The sequence below is a fragment of the Octopus sinensis genome, linkage group LG1 (assembly GCF_006345805.1).
Source record: "Octopus sinensis linkage group LG1, ASM634580v1, whole genome shotgun sequence".
Classification (NCBI taxonomy): Eukaryota; Metazoa; Mollusca; class Cephalopoda; order Octopoda; family Octopodidae; genus Octopus; species Octopus sinensis.
Window position 1 is genome coordinate 112,466,191 of NC_042997.1, and position 22,833 is coordinate 112,489,023.

Here is a 22,833-nt window from a genome sequence, read left to right on the forward strand (position 1 = left end):
CACAAACACACACACACACATATACATGACAGGCTTCTTTCAGTTTCCGTCTACCAAATCCACTCACAAGGCTTTGGTCGGCCTGAGGCTATAATAGAAGACACTTGCCCAAGGTGCCACACAGTGGGATTGAACCAGGAACCATGTGGTTGGTAAGCAAGCTACTTACTACACAGCCATATATATATATATATTATATATATACATAATATATATACATACATATTTATATATATCATCATTATCGTTTTAAAATTCGCTTTTCCATGCTTGCATGAGTCAAATGGGATTTTGTTGGACTGGATTTTATATGGCTGGATGTCCTTCATTTTCTTGCCAACCTTCATCTGTTTTCAAGCAACGTAATATTTCTTCAAGGCCTCATATGTTTTTATGGAAGAGCGAAAATGAAGGATACTGCTTGCATGATGGTGACACTCATTTACAAGTCTCCATGTGATGTCAAGGCGAAGTTAGTAATACACACACGCACACACAGGGTGTGGACAGTATTTGCAAGATAGACTGTCCGCACACACAGGGTGTGGACAGTATTTGCAAGATAGACTGTCTCAGGAAAAAATGAAAGTGGTTTTAATTTTTTGAGATATATTTGTCAAATTTGGGTCAATTTATCTTCCTGAACTGTTCTGTCAATCTCACTCAATGAATACGCCTTTGGCCTTGATGATTGTCTCCAGGTGACCTTGGAACTGGCCACAGGCCTTCATCACAATCTCCCATTTTAGGACCCAGGAGGCCTTGGTAATCCTAGCTCTTAGCTCATCCTTCATGGAGTAGCTGGATTTGTTGGCCTCTTGTTCCACTGTGCCCCAACAAAGGCATCAAGGGGGTTGTTGTCAGGCAAGTTGGGAGGCCAAATGTTAGGTGCTGTGTGATCAAAGAAATTCTCCAACAGTCAGGCCTGGGTCTTCTGGTTAGTGTAGCAGGGTGCAAAATGTTGTTGCACCACATACAGCCTCCCTGCAGCTACCTGATTGATCCAGGGCTTTATCACCACACACAGAACACAGATGTAGCCATCGGTATTCAGTCTAATACTCTCAGGGAAGTGGAGTAACATGATGTCCCTTTCATTGCTGACAACACTGAAGACCATGATTGTCATTGGAAATTTCATCTTCATGACTCTTGGTATGTCCTTCAGTGAGACAGTGAGCCACCTGTTTTTCTGGGAGTTGATCTGGCTTTCTGTTTTTCTGGAAGTTGATCTTCTCATTAGAGAAGAACCACAGCTTGTCTGGCTCCATCAGGTGTTTCAACTTATTGGTCAACCCCTCCATATACCTGAATCCCTTTTCCGCTATCGCCTTCAACACAAATTCTCTCTTCCTCATTTCGTATGAATAGTAATGAATGTCCTTATGTAATGCCAGCATGACGAGCTTTTCTTCCACACCTTTCTCCAGAGCAGTGGCATGCATCATGTTGCTGGGATTATTGTTGATGATCTCCAAAATTCCATCGATGAATTTCAGTACTCTGATGGCATCAGATCGTCGATCATGGGTTTATCTCTCTGTTGTTGCCTCATAATCAAAACCTGAATCTTCCAGCTCCTTTCTGACCTTTTCCACCATCCTTTTGGCTGATGTTGAGGAAGTCTGAAATATCTTAGTTTGTCCTTCTGGTATGGATTCTAAGAACTTCATACCTCTTCCACAAATTGGGCGTAGGGAGGTTCAAAATTTTCCATACTCAATTATTCTTCATAAAAAAAAATAAAGCAAAAATTTGAGAAGAAAAAGACTAACAACCAAAGTAAAAAAAAAAAAAACATGCATGAAATTAGCAGTTGAAAATTGTAAACATTTATTTCTTTATTGCCCACAAGGGGCCAAATATAGAGGGGAAAAACAAGGACAGACAAAGAGATTAAGTCGATTACATTGGCCCCAGTGTGTAACTGGTACTTATTTAATTGACCTCCAAAAGGATGAAAGGCTAAGTTGACCTCGGCGGAATCTGAACTCAGAACATAGCAGCAGACAAAATACTGCTAAGCATTTCACCCGGCAAGCTAACAATTCTGCCAGCTCACACTCTGTATGTATGATGAGTGGCTTCTCTCAGTTTCTGTTGTGGTGAAACCCTGACACCCCGGTGGGATAGCAAGTCAACTGTCCTAAACCATATAAAGGTGCATGTGCACTGTCCATGAGGAACAGTGTGGTGTGTGCAGGTGCTTTGCAAAGACAGTCGTAGAAGTCATTGAGAAGAGATATTGTTTGTTACCTGTTGTTTCTGATTTACATTTCTATTGTTAAAAAAAATAAGTCCACGTTATAAAGTGGCATATAGAGGGAGTTCAAAGAAGGACATAACAGTGTCAACTAGGCACAACAGTTTCCATCAAACAAATTCACTCATAAGGCTTTGGTTGACCCAGAGCTATAGAAGAAGACAGCCTGGAGATATCTGCTGAGTTAAAATCTTCCTTGTGTATGTGGGCTCGAGACTACATAAAACCAAGATTAACTTCAAAGAATCACAGTCTGATGATGGCTTAACTGGTTGAAACTTCAAAGTCACTATCAATAATATCTTTGTTTAAGAATAATAAATCTATATTCTACAAAAGCACAGAGCAACCCATCAGATTAATGTAAAATTGTTTTTATTAAAACTGAACAGAAAAAACAAACGTTCGTTTGTTTGTATGTATGGATAGATGGATGTGTGAAAAGGCAGACAGGTAGATTGACAGAAATACATAATTTTTGCATTTCTTCTATCACCAGTTCCAAAGTGATCAATAATGATTGAAAATTTACGAACAGTTACATTGTAATATAAAACAGATAAATGCAGAGATATTTCAATGTTTTATTAACCTTACCTCAATAAAGAGTCCAAGATTTTCACTTGAGCATTCAACAATCACAGTAGTTTGTGCTCCTGACAGAATATTACCAGTTGCAGGATATATATTAAAAATGCCCAAGGAACACCGAGTTTGTATTGGTTCAATTCTAGTCAATGGTAATAAACAAGTTAATTATTACGAAGCAGTTAAAATACGATGTATACACCTATACTATAATGGAGAAAGCTGGTTATTCATTAGGTGGAATTATGTAACTTTTACTCAAAGAAATTATTAAAATCTCCAGTGTCTAGAAAATTCTTCACAATTCCAAATTTATATTTTTTATCAAAATGTGGTTTTCAATAACATTTCAAGTAGATGATTACTTTTAATTCATTGTAAACTATTTCTTAAAATCTTGAACTGTGAGATAGGTTATGTTTTGATATTGTCATCTCTCTTTCCTTTCATCTCCTCTTTGTCTATACATTTCAGGTAGGAAATTTTTTTTTTTATGAAACCTCTACTTTTATCGCAGTTCATATGATGAACAAGGACAAAATAAAAATATAATTTCCTGTATGCACAACTGCAGTTGTGTGTGCTTATTTAGGTTTTTAATACTAAAATGTACAAATATATATATTGACGGAAAAGAAATAAGTTATAAAATCATATCATTGCTATTATGTTAAACTGTTGTATGTCCAAATTTGACCAAATACATTTTTACAATATTTATTTTTGCTTGCAATAGCTGGTTCTATTGGTCAAACTATCGTATCTCCAGTTGCTTTAGATGCCAAGATATCAAAAATTGTCAAAGTGTAATACAACGGTTTTACAACGGAATGGTAAAACTTTTTTTGTTTTCTAAAAAAAAAAGCAACATTTTGGACTTATGACACTTTTGCATAAATAGCAACGATATGTGTTCAACCCAACAGTAAGTTTTTCAACAGGATTTTTTTTTCCAGTAAATCCCCTAAAATTTTTTGATGCCTTTAGAAAATCACTTTAAACATCAGAAATTCTGAGTCTCTAATGTTATTTTAAAAAAAACAAAATATCATCATCATCATTTAACGTCCATTTTCCGTGCTAAAAAACAAGCAATATATATTACACAAAACAAAATATAGTAACACACACACGGTTTAAATGCAAACTAAATATATTTGTCATCAACATCATTTTTTTAACGTCCGCTTTCCATGCTGGTATGGGTTGGACGATTTGACTGAGGTCTGGCGAACCAGATGGTTGCACCAGGCTCCAATCTGATCTGGCAGAGTTTCTACAGCTGGATGCCCTTCCTAATGCCAACCACTCCAAGAGTGTAGCAGGTGCTTTTACATGCCACTGGCACGAGGGCCAGTCAAGTGGTACTAGCAACAGCCATGCTCTAATGGTGTTTTTTTACATGCTACCTGCACAGGAGCCAGTCCAGCGGCACTAGCAATGACCTCGCTCGAATGTCTTTTCCCGTGCCAGTAAGGCAGCACTGGTAACGATCACGCTCCAATGGTGCTTTTTACATGCCACCAGCACGGGAGCCATTCAGCTGCTCTGGCAATGATCACACTCAGATGGTGCTCTTAGCGCTCCACTAGCATGGGCGCCAGTCATTGAATTTGATTTCAGTTTCGATTTCACTTGCCTCAACAGGTCTTCACAAGCAGAGTTAAGTGTCCAATGAAAGAAAGGTACACATAAGTGGGCTGGTTACACCCCTGGCATATGCCTTGAGGTTATGGTCTTATTCATAAAATAAATTTATACATTTTAAAATTTAAATGTGAATTTTCAAATTTAACCAAAGATGTGGATGCTTGGAACTCTATCTCTGTGATTTGCATCCATGTGCCTAAAAGATGCACAAAACAGAGGAAACAATATTTGCCATGAAGAAGAACATTTGAGGAAGGATTTGAAGGGGTAGGACAAAATGATTTCAAAATACTCCCAGGGGGTTTGAGGGTTGGGGGTAATACTAGCCCATCCCCCATTTAATCTGAAAGTGATTTCAAGTAACCATGAGGTCCACTGAATGAGGGGCAGTGGGGTGTAATCTGGAATTGCTTCACAGCATAATTTTTTTTTTTAATTGAAAACAAAAACAATATATATAGGTATGTATGCACATATATAAAAAAACGATAAACATTGCCCTTTTCAAGCCTAGCCAGGCTCATGGGCCCAGTTTCCCGGTTTCTGTGGTATATGTGTTCCCCCCAGTTGGACAGGACGCCAGTCCATTGCAGCATTACTCAAGAAACAGGAAGAAAGAGTGAGAGAAAGCTGTGGCGAAAAAGTACAACAGGGGTCGCCACCATGCCCTACCGGAGCCTCGTGAAGCTTTTAGGTGTTTTCGTTCAATAAAGACACACAACACCCAGTCTGGGAATCAAAACTGAGATCCACCGACCACGAGTTCACTGCCCTAACCACTGGGAGATTGCGCCTCCTCATGTATATATATATATATATATATATATATATATATATACATACACACACACACGCATGTATAAACTTAGATATGTTTTGACCAAGAATTGGTCCAGGCCATGTCTAACTTAATAGCACCACCTTTTTAAGTTTTGTGGTATCTTGGTCCATTCAAGTAGGGAGTTCTTGTTGAGAGTTGTATCCAGGTGTGGGTGGCTTATCTGGTATTCCTTAAAGAAATTTGTCCAGATTCCATTTAAAGGTGATGGGATCCTTTTCCACTTTGATCTGTTTTGTGACTATGTTAAATAGGGCAGGGCCTATTGAGGAAAAGAAATTGTGTTGCAGTGTATTTATTTGTTGTGATCCTGAATTGCGTAGGGGACATATGGCCCGTGGTCCTAACCTTGGATGAATTTTGAAGCTATGTGTATATATATTCTGTTATTCTTTTACTTGTTTCAGTCATCTGACTGCAGCCATGCTGGAGCACTGCTTTTAGTAGAAAAAAAATTGACCCAGGACTTATTCTTTGTAAGCCTAGTACTTATTCTATCGTCTCTTTTCCTGAAACACTAAGTTATGGAGACATAAACACACCAACATCTGTTGGGTTTCTTTCAGTTTCTGTCCACCAAATGCACTCAAGGCTTTAGTCAGCTCAAGACTATACACATACACATACATACAAACATAAATATATATATATATATGTAGGAGTGGCTGTGTGATAAGTAGCTTGCTAACGAACCACATGGTACCGGGTTCAGTCCCACTGCGTGACACCTTGGGCAAGTGTCTTCTACTATAGCCTCAGGCCGACCAAAGCCTTGTGAGTAGATTTGGTAGACGTAAACTGAAAGAAGCCCGTCGTATATATGTGTGTGTATATATATATATATATTATATATATATATATATATATATATATATATATATATACATACACACACACACGCATGTATAAACTTAGATATGTTTTGACCAAGAATTGGTCCAGGCCATGTCTAACTTAATAGCACCACCTTTTTAAGTTTTGTGGTATCTTGGTCCATTCAAGTAGGGAGTTCTTGTTGAGAGTTGTATCCAGGTGTGGGTGGCTTATCTGGTATTCCTTAAAGAAATTTGTCCAGATTCCATTTAAGGTGATGGGATCCTTTTCCACTTTGATCTGTTTTGTGACTATGTTAAATAGGGCAGGGCCTATTGAGGAAAAGAAATTGTGTTGCAGTGTATTTATTTGTTGTGATCCTGAATTGCGTAGGGGACATATGGCCCGTGGTCCTAACCTTGGATGAATTTTGAAGCTATGTGTATATATATTCTGTTATTCTTTTACTTGTTTCAGTCATCTGACTGCAGCCATGCTGGAGCACTGCTTTTAGTAGAAAAAAAATTGACCCAGGACTTATTCTTTGTAAGCCTAGTACTTATTCTATCGGTCTCTTTTCCTGAAACACTAAGTTATGGAGACATAAACACACCAACATCTGTTGGGTTTCTTTCAGTTTCTGTCCACCAAATGCACTCAAGGCTTTAGTCAGCTCAAGACTATACACATACACATACATACAAACATAAATATATATATATATATGTAGGAGTGGCTGTGTGATAAGTAGCTTGCTAACGAACCACATGGTACCGGGTTCAGTCCCACTGCGTGACACCTTGGGCAAGTGTCTTCTACTATAGCCTCAGGCCGACCAAAGCCTTGTGAGTAGATTTGGTAGACGTAAACTGAAAGAAGCCCGTCGTATATATGTGTGTGTATATATATATATATATATATATATATATGTACGCGTGTGTGTATATGTTTGTGTGTCTGTGTTTGTTCCCCCAACATTGCTTGACAACCGATGCTGGTGTGTTGACGTCCCCATAACTTAGTGGTTCGGCAAAAGAGACCGACAGAATAAGTACTAGGCTTACAAAGAATAAAGTCCCAGGGTCGATTTGCTCGACTAAAGTCGGTGCTCCAGCATGGCCTCAGTCAAATGACTGAAACAAGTAAAAGAGTAAAGAGCATATATATATGTTTGTATGTATATATATATATATCTATGGTATATCTCCTACTCCCCTTCTCTGTTCTCTTCACTCCTACCCACCTTCTCCTTCCCCCTTCATCATCACCCCTCCCTCATAATTCCACCCCACCTTCCCCACCCCATCCCTTACACCCACTCCCACATACCCCATCTCTACCCTCAGCCTAACCCACACCCCACCCTTGCTTTCCCTACTCTCGCCTCGCCCACCTCCTAACACCATCACACCACACCACACACAACACCATCATACCAAACACATCACAACACATCATGCACACATCAGCTCTGACCACTTTCCAGACCCACATTTTCACACCTACGCATACATACACGCATACGTCAAGATCACCAGCCATCTTCCACACGCACATACAAACTCTCTTATACACATGCACGCGCACCTTCATTTTGGGATCACCATTACTTTATTATCTCCCCTTCTCCCTAGCTCTCCTGTGTAACCCTTCTGTCTGGCATTCGCCATGATAGATCGCTAGCAACATTCTTTATTTCCTCTCCTTGTTTCTTTCTGTGTTCCTTTCTGTGGAAGAGCGTAGGCTCAAAATGTTAAAGACTTTTTCACTTCCTGAGCGTTAAACTAATACATCTGTTTGTTGTCTACACAACCTGTCTTTGTCTTTTGTTTTTTTGTGAATTCTCCCCTTATATATATATATATATATATATATATATGACACAATGATATGTCCCCAGGCTTTATTGTAAAAATCTGTCTAGTCATGGGGAAATATTACCTTGTCTGGAAACAGGTGAGGGTTGGCAACAGAAAAGGCATCTGGCTGTGGAAGATCTGCCTCAACAAGTTCACTCTGACCCATGCAAGCAAGGAAAAGGGACATTAAAATAATGATGATCAAGATGAAGTCCAACACCACCCCCACTCAGCCATTGTGCTTCTTACATGGTAAAATATTTCTAATCTTTATTTTGTTGGAATGTAAGAATTCTTTGAAAAATCCTAAGAAACTTACGATTTCTTTTTTGAAACAGTACTGTCTTTGTCTGCAACATTCTTTGTAATGACATACTTGAATTCAAACTCTCCTTTGTTTTCAATGGTGATTGTACGTGTCCTTTTCGAATTGACGAGCAGTGCACCGAAATCAATGTCACAGTCTGGAGCAATAACAAATCTGCAACAACAGAACAAGTTAAGTTTAAGATACAAATCATCATCATCATTTAATGTCCGCTTTCCATGCTAGCATGGGTTGGACGATTTGACTGAGGTCTGGCAAACCAGACTCCAATCTGATCTGGCAGAGTCTGGTTCGCCAGACCTCAGTCCAACCCATGCAAATGAAATAATAATTTTTTTTTTTTGCAGATTATTTAGATATTTTAATTACCTGCCAAAAGTATAGTTTCAAAAGAGTGTCACCTTAATTAAAACTCAAAACATCAGATAACAAGGCAAAATAAAGCTTTTCCTCCTCCACCACCACCACCACCACCATTATTATTATTATTATTACTATTATCATTATTATTATTATTTAATATTCAGATTCCATGCTAGTATGGATTGGATGGTTTGACAAAATCCAGTGAGTCTGAAGACTGCATCATGCTCCAATGACATGGCCTCTACAGCTGGGTGCCCTTCCTAACGCCAGCCCCTCGACATTGTGTACTATGTGCATTTCATCTGTCTTTACGTTCTGAGTTCAAATTCTGCCGAGGTCAACTTTGCCTTTCATCCTTTCAGGGTCAATAAATTAAGGACCAGTTGCGTACTGGGGTCGATAATATTTTATCTTTTATCTTCTACTTGTTTCAGTCATTAGACTGCAGCCATGCTGGGGCACCACCTTGAAGAATTTTTAGTCAAATGAATTGACCTCAGTATTTTCCTTTAAGCCAGGTACTTATTCTATTAGACTCTTTTGCTGAACCACTAAGTTACAGGGACATAAACACACCAACACTGGTTGTAACGCAATGGTGGGACCACCATTTGAGCATGTTTGTTGCCAGTGCCATCTGACTGGCTCCCATACCGGTGGGATGTAAAAAGCACCATTCAAGCGTGGTCGATGCCAGTGCCACCTGACTGGCTCTTGTGCCAGTGGCAAGTAAAAAGTACCATTCGAGTGTGGTCGATGCCAGTGCCACCGGACTGGCTCTTGTGCCAGTGGCATGTAAAAAGCACCATTCGAGTGTGGTTGATGCCAGTGCTGCCTGACTGGCCCCAGTGCCAGTGACACATAAAAAGCACCCATTACACTCTCGGAGTGGTTGGCGTTAGGAAAGGCATCCAACTATAGAAACATTGCCAGATCAGATTGGAGCCTGGTGCAGTCTTCTGGCTTGCCAGTCCTCAACTTCACATGTGCTTCAGAGAACCTGATATACACACTAACCTGCCCTGGGTGTCGAGGGAAATACATAGGCCAAACAAAAAATAGTCTACGTAAAAGAATGGCTCTGCACAGATCCAAGATCAAAATTCCCCAAAACAGAAAAATAGCATTCAGCCAACACATTGACATTTGCGCCAATAACAAAAATCCAAGCTTCAAAAGTTTTCCCCTCTACCAATTCAGGACAATACAATCTGTGGCCAACAAATTAGTAAAGAGACTCTCTTTATTACAAAATATAGACCTCTTTTGAACAAATATTCTTTTAAAAAACTTTTCTTTTAATTTTTCCAAAATTTAATTGTTTTCCATACTTACAGTTGAAAAAGTCTCAATGACTGAAACTGGTACTGAAATGTTTTTTATAAAATTATTTTAGCATTTTCTACCTTGACTTTTTTTTTCCATATATATATATTATCCATAGGCTGAAACAGCTGTAAGAGTGATTCTAATGATTTCAATAATTTATATTAAGGTTTTTATAATTGTATTCTTATCTTATATGTATTGAATTATAATGTATATATGTATGTTATTAAGGTTCTCGTTTTTGAAAATAAATAAATAAGTCAACATTCTAATATCCGAAAGCTGATAAACCAACTAAATTGTTTCTCCATTTTCTTATTTGTATTATATATATATATATATATATATATATATATATATATACATACACACACACACACACACACACACACACACCACACAGACGGTCAAAACTTCGAAATCACTGTCAATAATATTTTTGCTTAAGAATAATAAATTTGTACTCAACAAAAGTATAGGGTTACCCATCAGATTAACGTAAAATTGTTTTTATTAAAACTGAAAAGAAAAACAACATTTATACATATATATAAAGCCTTGTAAGTGAATTTGGTAGATGGAAACTAAAAGAAGCCCATCATGTGTCTATGTACGTGTGTGTCTTTATGTCTATGTTTGTCTCCACCACCACTTGAGAACTGGTGTTGGTGTGTTTATGTCCATGTAACGTAGCAGTTCCACAAAAAGAGACTGATAGCATAAATAGCAGGCTTAACATAAAAATAAGGACTAGGGTCAATTTGCTTCACCAAAATTCTCCAAGACAATACATGGCTTCAGTTTGATGACTGATGACTGAAGTAAAAGATGAAAGATATCTAAAAGAGATCTATATATCTTTATTATAATTGAGTGAGAGAGCAGTGCATGCCATCAAAGTGACACTGAAGTACAAATATACGAAGCCTAGTATACCCATCATAACCACCCATCTGATAAGGGTACACTAGGCACATGCATCACAACCATGTGTGCATGAGATGGTGATCTCATATCAAGATAAACAGCACATGACCTTGTAGGTGGGGCCCAGTTACACTTTTCTTCTGGACGAGTAACCCATCCCGCTCAAAAGGTCCCTGAATAAGGGTTGTTTAAGGATGTTGAACAAACCACCCATGTTTCCAGAGGTGAATTATTCACAGACGGAGGGGGCAGGTTAAGGAGGGGCTCAACACTTTTGAGGGAGTACGTATTCTGCATGAAAAACTTAAATGTGCTGCTTAGAAAGCGCACTGCTGGTATAGTAAATGGGCAAAGGATGGTTTGCAATGTTTGCTGTCGTGTATGCTTGTCAAGAGCAGGGCTCATTAGCCACCAATAGAGCCACGGATGCAAAATATAGGTTAGTCCTAGAGCGCACAATGTTCCTAAAGGTCAGCAATGGTCTTCTTTAGTCATGAGTGGATAGCCATCATATATATACACACACACACACACACATATATAGAAAAAATTCTGAAGATTGCTCGACACTTTAAAACTGATGTAATACTTACAATGTTTTATAAAATGAAGTAGCATGAAACGATTGTACTACACTACCTTGGATATCCTTGTTGCTTATTATGATTATATATATATATATATATATATACATATATATATATATATACATACATGCATACACACACACACATATTTAAGGTACCACATTTAGCTCTTGCTACCACTTACTTGCTATATACTGCTCGTACAGATATTCGGATTGGCAGTGTGGCCACAAGAATGTCTCCAGATGGGTCTATGACTAAGCAACGGAATATGATTTGGTCTTTAATTGATATTTCAGCTTGAGTTCGGAACAACAGCTGGCAAGATAGCGGACGGTCAAGTGGACCAAGGATACCTTTCACAGGTGAGATGGAAAATAAGGTGGCATAGATCTTACAGATTATTGGGTCAGTGTTGGGGACGATTCTGTAAAAACAAAGTAAAAATACAATGAAATAAACGAGACACAGATAAAGGAAGATGACACATATCACCAAACATTACATTCATTTAATAACATAATTATTTATTACCTCTGCCTTAACAAAGGTGCAGATATTGTTTTCAGTCGTGTTTGTTTGTTTGTCTGTCAACAAAATATCTCAAGAACCGCTGAATGGATTTGGATGAAACTTTCAGGGATGTTTGGCCTCATGACTGGCACAAACTAATTAGATCCAGTACCGGACAAGGATTCTGGATTACTTTGCCTGCTTTTTTACTTAATTCTTGAGAATGGTCAGGTCCATTTTTAGTAATCTCGTTTGTGAGAGAAGTCAAGTTTATTTCAGAAAATCTCATTTTAAAAATCCTTTCTGGCTACAGAGGTTTGCACTCTCTGATTAATGCTCTTGTTCTTAATACATTCAGGTATGGCTTACTGTTTGGGATATTTGGCTCACAGTCATAAGGTTGTGATTTCCATACCTAGCAGGGCATTGTGTTCTTGAGCAAGACACTTTATTTCACATTGCCCCACTCTACTCAGCTGGCAAAAGTGAGTTGTACGGGTAATTCAAAAGGTCAGCCTTGTAACATTCCGTCTCGCACTAAATCTCCCTGAGAACTACATTAATAGTACGTGTGTCTGTGGAGCACTCAGCCACTTGCATGTTTAATTTCAAGAGCAGACTATTCCATTGATTGGGACCAACTGGGACGCTTGTCAGCGTAACTGAATGTGTCACTTGATACAATGGCGCAAATTCAAACATGAATATACTGATGAATTCAACAAAAAAAAACCAAGCTCCCATTTATAGAAACTAATAAAAAACAGATCAGGTGCCAATGTGTGCTGATGCTGGCCAAACATAAAACGGTAATGTTGAGGTCAGAGACTGTTCTATGGCAAGTGACAACAAAGAAAGAAGTCTTGAGAAACACAGAAGAACTTACTTAAAAACTTGCTTAAAGGATCCAATAATTTGATGCAAATCCCGACACTTGAAAATGGTATCATTAATGCCTTCACCTATAATTGCCAGGTGAACTTTCTGGTAAAAGTGCCCACCTGTAATCTACATATGTTTCACATATGTAGATTATAGGTGGGGGGCAACTTTAAAAGGAGATCAGTCAAAGGGGAGAGAGAGACAGAGAGAGAGAGAGAGCTAGCAGTTCCAGAGATCAAACTACCATTCTTCTTTGTTCCAAAGGATGAGAGTGTTATAAATATCTTCACAGAATCGGTTCCACAAACATAAAAGACAATAACTTACTCAAATAAGATGTCGTATTTCCCTTTGTTTTTTATTGTTATTGTTTGTTTTGCATCTTCAGAAACTCGCACTGTACCAAAGTCAAGGCACCGGTCTTCATCTAAGAAATAAATAACCACAAAAACAGAATTATAAAAGACAATGGTAATGGAAATTCTGTTTATTAAAACACTAGCACTATGACCCGGCAATGCTGGGTCATAGTGCTAGTGCATACATATACAGCTGCGTGCGTGCGCACATACACGTGAGTACTGTCCAAATCTATGAACAATCACATACAGCTAGCTGGCATTCAATTGGCGTATCAAGTTTCGGGCATTTTGATTGGGTTTTGGATAGAAAATTCACAAAAAAGTCACTTCTATTGATTTTTTAATGACTTTGCGGGGTGACTGGGGAAATGTAAAGATGTGCACGACCACCCTTGGACGGTTTTGAATGACCATAGAAAGTGCGAGCCCTCTAACTGAAAAATTGTGGATTTGTATAAAGGATACACACACACACACACAGACAGACATTTTGCTGTTTATATATATAGAGATACCTCGTCCACAGAATTGGCATTAGGAAAGGCATCCAGCTGCAGAAACCGTGCCAAAGCAAATATTGAGCATGGCACAGTTCTACGACTCATTGGATTCTTTTAAACCATCCAACTCCAGCCATCATGGAAAATAAACATTAAATGATGATGATTTTGTGGTTTTGGAGCAGGATGGAGGGAAAGGCATGAACACCAACACAGCACGTGTATCCAACTCTAGATCATTGTTCATGTGCTTGTAAAACAGAGTGTGATTTCAGAGAAGAACTGAGTATGCACGGCATGAGAGGTAGTGTGCAAGAGAGACGGAATGGTCATGTGATGCATATGAATGAAGACAGTTGCACCAAAAAGTGCCGATTACCAAAAGGGGATGGTATCTGCAGAAGAGGGAGATGCAGGAAGATGTGGGATAAAGTGGTAAGGACCAATCTCAGGATGTTGAGCCTCACAGAGGAAATGACAAAGGACCAAGATCTCTGGCGATATGAAGTTCTAGAGAAGACCTGCCCATGTCAGCAAAACTGAGTTCTAGAAGCACTGTGTGTCCCACCCACACTTAAGAAAACCTCTCACACGCCCTACCACAACAAACCAAACTACATCTCTACATCTCTTCCTCACAGTTCTGCTTCATACACTATGCTTACCTCCCACTCCCCAATCCTGTCCTCTTGGCCCCATGCCACACTATCATTGCTCTCTGCTAGCTTGCAACCTGTGTGTTTCACCCACATGCCCTGTCTCACTGTATTATAGCTACCTGCTAGCCCCTGACCTGTGTATTCCACCCAGATGTAACAAGAAAACTTTTCACTCACCTTACCCCAACAAACCAAACTACATCTCTTCTCATCCTCACATTTCCTCCTTCATACACTATGCCTGGTGCTCACTCCCCAATCCTGTCCTCATAGCTCTGTTCCTCTGTATCAGTGCTATCTGGTAGTGCCTCAACTCTATATATACCCAGGTTTTTGCCACTCACCTCCCACCTCCACACTCTTTAATCACGCTTCCTTCACAATATTCTGCCACTTATGTTATGGCATTTAAAACTTAAGGGTATGCCCTGGCACTTGCCACCATCTATGCCTCTCTCTTCCTTTACTCAACCATCCTATTTATATTCTGATCCCTGTCCTTTGTGAGTATGCCTGGCATTTTGCCATCTCTATACTGATGTTTCCCACACTCTCTCTCCTTCTCCTGCATTTCCCTCACATTGGGTAACCATGTATTTCCTTTGTGGTAGTGCATCTGTTTCCGTCTTCATCCCTGATCTCTTTTCTGTCTTGCAAGCCTTTGGTGACCCTGTCAGTGCAGGTACCACTTAAAAAGCACCCAGTCCACACTGTAAAGTGGTTGATATTCAGAAGGGCATCCAGCTGTAAAAACCTTGCCAAAACTGACTTCACCTTTTACTTGTGCCATGTAAAAAGCACTAAATCCACTCTGCTGAGTAGTTGGTGTTAGGAAGGGCATTCAGCTGTAAAAATCCTGCCAAAACAATCACAGAAGTTTGGTGCAGGCTTCTGCCTGGCCTGGCCCTTGTGAAACCATCCTACCCGTGCCAGGTTGGAAGGTGGACATTAAACAATGATGATGGTGAGAAAGGATCTTCAGACGTTGGGCTGCATAGAGGGGATGACAAGGGCCCAAAACTTCTGGTGGTTTGCAGTGCTTAAGAACACATGTGAAGCTAAGTAAAATTGCAGTTGTCCTTCAATACAGGGATGTTCCCTGCATCCCAGCTGAGCAATCCTAACCTTGGGGGCTCATAGGAGCTGGTGCCATGTAAAATGCACCAATGCCGGTATCATGTAAAAGTGCCCATGCCAATGCCACATTAAAAGCAACCGGTACACTCTGTAAAGTGGTTGGCATTAGGAAGGGTGTCCAGCCATAGAAGCAATGGCCAAAACTGACATGGAGTCCAAGCAGCTCTCCAGCTGGACAACTTCATGCCAAACTGTCCGACCCATGCCAGCATGGAAAACAGATAGTCAATGATGACGATGGTGACCTGAGATAATTGTAGCAATTACTACTACTACTACTACTACACAGAGTCACTTGCACACCAACATGTCCCACCCACAGATATCTACTTTCCAGCATTTGTCTTTTCAACCAACCATTGCAAAGATGCTCCTAAATTAAATATTATCTATTTCTTTACTACCCACAAGGGGCTAAACACAGAGGGGACAAACAAGGACAGACAGACAGATTAAGTTGATTACATCAACCCCAGTGCGTAACTGGTATTTATTTAATTGACTCCTGAAGGATGAAAGGCAAAGTCGTCTTCGGCGGAATTTGAACTCAGAACATAATGGCAGATAAAATATGGCTACGCATTTCGTCCGGCGTGCTAACGTTTCTGCCAGCTCACCAACTTACTCTAAATTAAATATTATCATGCAAGGTGTATGTGGAAGAGAACATTTTTACCTGTCGACATGGCCTTGGGGAAGTTGATATCAACTGCAACATCGTAAGCTTCTCCTAAGATGCTGATTATTTCAGATGAAGATTTCACAGTATTATCAACATCAAAGATCTATTAAAGGAACAACACATGAGAAAGGATTATTCAACTTTAATTAATGCAACTGGAATTTTGTTATCGCAGGCATAGGAATGGCTGTGTGGTAAGTAGCTTGCTTACGAACCACATGGTTCCAGGTTCAGTCCCACTGCGTGGCATCTTGGGCAAGTGTCTTCTACTATAGCCTTAGGCCGACCAAAGCCTTGTGAGTGGATTTGGTAGACGGAAACTGAAAGAAGCCCGTCGTATATATGTATATATATATGTGTGTGTGTGTGTGTGTGTGTGTATACGTTTGTGTGTCTGTGTTTGTCCTCCCAACATCGCTTGACAACCGATGCTGGTGTATTTACGTCCCCGTAACTTAGTGGTTCGGCATGAGAGACAGATAGAATAAGCACTAGGCTTACAAAGAATAAGTCGATTTGCTCGACTAAAGGCAGTGCTCCAGCATGGCCACAGTCAAATGACTGAAACAAATAAAAGAGTATTGTTAATAAATTTGCTTAACCGTTTCAACATCAGTTATGTTGTAGTAAGCACAACTTTGTTCGATTATATTCTTGGAAGACAGAAAAAGCAAGAGGTCACATGGTTTTGTGCTTACGGTTGAATGTAACAAAGTTTCTACAGTATTTGATGGATATTTGTCCTCATCTTGTTTGTTGTTAACATGTTTCGGCTGATATACCCTCCACCCTTCCTCAGGTGTCTTGGGGAAATTTCGAACTTGAGTTCTCATTCCTAAGGTATTTTTCGATGGTATTATTATTATTATTCAGGTCACTGCATGGAATAAAACTTGGAATCTTGGCGTTAGTAGCCCGCACTCTTAACCACTACACCATATGCCCATGGGCATATTATGGAGTGAAATTTGGGGCTTATAAATCTAATATCTTCCTATCCTTCCTTAAAACCGGTTCCCATATGCTATTCATATCTGCACTTCGTCTGCTTAGGAGGTTGTTGTGTCCTAGCATTTGTGCTACTTCTTTTAGTTTTCATATTTTCCAGTGGTGTTCTCTGTCTATTATTTTAACTTCATCCCACAAGGGGGAGGTGGTCTCCATTTTTCCATACATGATCAACTATACCTGATTTATCAATATCTCCTCATGTCACAGATTTGCGATGTTCCTCTACCCTTATTTTGAGGGGGCAGCATGAGAACCCAGGTTCAAAATTTCCCCAAGACACCTGACAAAGGCTGGGAGGTATATCAGCCGAAACGTTGTGTTAACAACAAACAAGATGTGGACAAATATCTGTCAAATGTAAATAATGTAAATAATTGCTCATCTCTTAAATATAGAATAGTATTAACAAAGTTTCTGCCAATTAGTGAGGCATATACACAAAATCATGTAGTACCCTGCTTTTTTTATCCTTTAGAGGTAGAGCAAAACAAAATTACATCTGCTAAAGTGCAAGTGTGACCATAACCTTGTGGCCAATGCCAGCGGTGTAATCAGTCCACTTATGTCTGCCTTTCCTTCATTGGACACTAAACTCTGCTTGCGAAGACCAGTTGAGACAAGTGAAATCAAAATTGAAATCAAACTCGGTGACTGGCATCCGTTGCTAGTGGAGCGCTAAGAGTACCAAACGAGTGAGATCGTTGCCAGAGCAACAAGCTGGCCTTCGTGCTGATGGCACGTTAAACACACCATCGAGCGTGATCGTTACCTGCATCGCCTTACTGGCACTTGTGCTGGTGGCATGAAAAACATTCAAGCAAGGTCATTGCCAGTGCCACTGGACTTGCTCCTGTGCAGGTGGCACATAAAAAGCACCATTTGAGCATAGCCATTGCCAGTAGTACTAGACTGGCCCTCTTGCAGGTAGCACGTAAAAGCACCCACTACACTCTTGGAGTGGTTGGCATTAGGAATGGCATCCAGCTGTAGAAACTCTGCCAGATCAGATTGGAGTCTGGTTCGCCAGACCTCAGTCAAATCGTCCAACCCATGCTAGCATGGAAAGCGGATGTTAAATGATGATGATGATGACGAAAGAAGTAAAATTCAAGGCAGAACCTTTTTCACTTTCTTCTTTCAAATCTGGAACAGACATGACCTTAACTTTTTCAAACAGAATTTCCTTATATCAATAATTTTCTTTGAAAAATCATAGCAGCTACTGATGTGAATGGTGAAATGAAAGACATGAAATAATACAATGGTTGGAACAATGTATGATTCCAACATTTCAATATTGAGTAAATAACCAAAATTTACCTCCAATCTTATTTGCTTCTTTGCCATTATTAATGGCTTCTTTGATTGAAAGTAGGCATGTAGAGGGGTCTCACCCAAAGGCGGAACAACTCCACCAGTAGAAGAAACAGTAAACTCATCTCCAAGATTCTCAATCCCACTCAATTTCCAACCAACAGGCAATTTTGTACGGTTACGCATGCGTATTGTACGTTTTTCTTCTCTGAGAAAAAGTATAAATGAAATGAAAATAAACATTTAATATTCTCTTATTTATGCATTATTATTATTATTATTATTAATAATAATAATAATAATAATAATGACCAACAATTCAGTGATGACATCAGAATGCAATTTGGCCTAGATAAATGTGCAAAAGCTACCTTTATCAAAGGAAAAATGACAGAAACATCTAACATTAATTAGCCTTGACCAGCAGAATGTCATAAAAGAATTAGACGCAGCGGAGAGCTACAAGTACCTAGGGGTAATTGAAGGGGACGGAATAAGGCATTCAGTGATGAAGGAAATGATCAGGAGAGAATGTTATCACAGAGTAAGAGCTGAATGCAAGAAACAGGATCGAAGCGATCAATGCTTTAGCCATACCAGTCGTGACTTACAGTTTTAATATCGTTAACTGGTCAATTACTGAAATATGTAATCTTGACAGAAAAATACAAAAACTGTTGACAATGCATAGAATGCACCACCCTAAGGCAGATACAGAACGACTTTATCTGCCAAGAAAAGAGGGAGGCCGTGGACTTTTACAACTGGCAATAACAATGAAGATTGCTACAATTGGCCTAGACACCTACCTGAAAAACTCTGAGGTCTGGATGTTAAAACTTATCTCAAAACATGAAAACAAGAAAGCATCATACTCAGTAGCAAAACAGGCAAAGGAATATTTAAGTGAATTCCGAATACAACAAATTTCGGAATTAGACATACAAAAAACAAGCACAGAAAAAGCTAAGTGCATGAAAACCCGTGCTAAAACTGCGGCCTTAGATATTCTGAATGATAAATGGCAAGAAAAACCTCTCTATGGCAAATACCCAAAGAGAGCGAATAATGCAGATGTTGACAAAGCCCTGACCCATCAATGGCTAATGGCCTCTGGCTTAAAATCTGAAACAGAAGGGTTTATCATAGCAGCTCAAGATCAATGCCTACCAACAAGAAACTACCAGGCCAACATATTAAAGAACGGCAGTAGCCCAACATGTCGTGTATGTCAACAACAAAATGAAACCATTGATCATGTTATCTCCAAGTGCAGTCTTCTAGCGCCTACAGAGTATCTCAACAGGCATGATAGAGCTGCACAATATATTCACTGGGTAATTTGCAAAAACCTGGATTTGCCCCATGAAAAAAACTGGTGGGAACACAAACCACCTCCAGTGCTTGAAAATGACCACATCTCACTCCTCTGGAACTTCACCATTCTAACTGACAGAAAGATAGATGCAAATAGGCCAGACATCATATTGAAAGACATCAAAGAACATGCCTCCTCATTGATATGACTGTCCCAATCGATATAAACGTATCTGTCAAGACCTACCAAAAACTGAGCAAATATAAAGATCTTGAAATAGAAATCAGCAAAATGTGGAAGCTGAAGACTAAAACAATACCTGTTGTCATAGGTGCCCTGGGAATGATAGCAAAAGGGGATGATTGCTACCTAACTCAGATACCAGGAAACCCCAAAATGGCAGAAATTCAAAAGATAGTGCTCATGGGAACTGCTCATATCATACGCAAAATACTTTCTATGTAATCTCAAGGTTTAAAACAAACATAATTTTCGGTTTTTTTTTTTTTAGACATTCACTAGTACAACACAAAAAAAAAACAAAAACAAATATATGGCACACTAGGCATAACAACAACATGAACTTCCAACCTGTTGTCTCTTGAGGTCTCTGGGTGAGACTTGGAGCCAACTTGTACAAATATAAAGCAAAAGTCAAACATAGAATAATAATAATAATGATAATCCTTTCTATTATGGGGCACAAGGCCTGAAATTTGAGGAATAAAAAAAATAATAACAATAACAATAATAATAATAATAAGAAGAAGAAGAAGAAGAAGAAGAAAGACCAAAACAATAAAGTTTGCTTATTGATCGACATGAGCATCCCCTGTGATCATAATATCTCAGCGAAAGAGTTTGACAAGCTCAGAAAATATAAAGACCTACTCATTGAAATTGAGAAAATGTGGCATCTCAAGGCGGTTACAATACCAGTGATCGTAGGAGCACTAGGAATGATCAAGAAGGGAACCAAAAATTATATGAGAATGATCCCTGGCTTACCATCCCTGCAAGAAGTGCAAAAGATTGTCTTAACTGGTACATCACACGTATTGAGAAGAGCATTGTTGATGTGAGAATTATTACTACCCATGTATTTTAATTTAACTTAAAAAAAAAAAAAAATGAACGAACTATTGAGTTTAGTTTAATGGCCTACCAATGTATACTATGAGTTTCTTTGCCCTAGGAGTCGGGAAGACACTAGGCAAGAAATGGAAGCAAATTTGAAAGAAGAAAAAAAAAAGTAATAATAATAATAATAATAAATAATAATAACTAGACTACCCCTGACCCGTAGGTCACCAGGAAAGTCTGAGTTTCCTAGCAATGGAGTTTTGTTACATGGGTTTTTTGTTTTCTTTTCCATTTTATTTCACATGCTTTCAATGAATGTGACATCAAATTCACACGTAAACGGCACCTTTCCCCAGAAACGGAAAGATTTAGCTGCTATTTCTTGCATGCCCTGCTAATATGTAACAGGTATTTTGAGTCCTTTACTGTAAATAGCTGTTACGTGGTAGCTGGGCATGCTAGAAATAGCAGAAAAATCTTTGGAGCTGAGATACATTGAACACACTTGAAAAAACTTTTGTAAAGGCATTCCTTTGGGGCAATCTCTCACTTTGACTCTCAGAACTGTCATCTGGATCAGTGGGTTTTGTTCATTAATTTCTGTAAAAAAATTTTATTATTTACTTTTGTTTTAAAGTGAAAGAGAGGAGAACGTGAAAGATGTATGAAAATGTATATGAAATGGAGTTGTGTGTGTTTGTGTGTGAGAGTATCACTTATACATGAGAACACACACATTCACTCATTCTCTCTCTCTCACACACATGCACACGTACAAACAAAAAAGATGTATGCATATGTATTGATGTATGTATGTATACATGACAACACCCCCCCTTCACTCACTCTCTTTCTCTTGTTTTTTTCTTCCTCTCTCTCTTACTCTCTCCCTCTCTCTTTCTTTCATACACACATCCATTTCATATACACATACATACATCTTTTACTTTCTCTTCTCTTTCACTTTAAAACAAAAGTAAATAAATAAAAAATTTTCACAGAAATTAACGACTTGAAAATAATTAAAAAAAACATTAAAATATTATCTGATTAAAGAAAGCTAAAATATCAATACTTACTGTACAAACAACTTACATTTTTGAAATCACATTCACTTAAAAGTATTTCTAAATGATTAAAATATTGTACATCAAAAAGTCAACGTTTTTTTTTCTTAGAGAGCACAAAGACTATGTGTATGTATATGTCACAGATAGCAGACGTGTGTTTGTGTTGGCATTCATTATATGTGTGTATGTGTGTTGGCATCATGGAAGCCATGTTTTTTTCATCAAGAAATAACAAACAAAAATTGTGTTTCATCAGTTTCATTAATAGAGGTCAAAATGTCACCAAAATTTGGACTGCACTGCCAAGGTAAGTACAAAAATGAATATGCAAAAAAAAAAAAAATTAAGATAAAATACATTATTTCTGAGACATTTCAGGTACAAATAAACAACTCTAGAGTTTTAGTATTATTAAGAGGGTTTCAAATTTTGGCACAAGGTCAGCAAGTTCAGTGAGATGGGCACAAGTCAATTACATTAACCCCAGTGATCAACTGGTGCTGATTTTATCGACTGCAAAAGTATGAACGGCAAAGTTGACCTTAGCAGAATTTGAACTCAGAACGTACCGACTGATGAAATATCACTAAGCATTGTGCCCAGTGTGCTAACAACTCTGCCAGCTTGCCACCTTAATAATAATAATGTCCTGATGCAGTACCAGGCAGTGGCTCTCATCGCTTCTGATCTTAACTGGCTGGAAGTGTTATCATGTACATTGTTTTGTCTTGGTATAAAAGATGGGCTACAGCAA

General features: G+C 38.8%; 1 protein-coding gene across 1 annotated transcript in view; it reads right to left on the reverse strand.

Annotated features, from left to right (window-relative positions):
• Positions 1 to 22,833, reverse strand: part of LOC115212270 (hydrocephalus-inducing protein-like) — a 158,402-nt gene that overhangs the window by 97,334 nt on the left and 38,235 nt on the right. Inside the window, exons 11-16 of the mRNA XM_029781112.2 lie at positions 18,615 to 18,816; positions 16,278 to 16,386; positions 13,271 to 13,370; positions 11,733 to 11,975; positions 8,331 to 8,492; positions 2,861 to 2,993 (exon numbers count right to left, since the gene is read on the reverse strand). Coding sequence (XP_029636972.1) covers positions 2,861 to 2,993; positions 8,331 to 8,492; positions 11,733 to 11,975; positions 13,271 to 13,370; positions 16,278 to 16,386; positions 18,615 to 18,816 — 949 coding nt within the window. The remainder of the gene's footprint in view (positions 1 to 2,860; positions 2,994 to 8,330; positions 8,493 to 11,732; positions 11,976 to 13,270; positions 13,371 to 16,277; positions 16,387 to 18,614; positions 18,817 to 22,833) is intronic.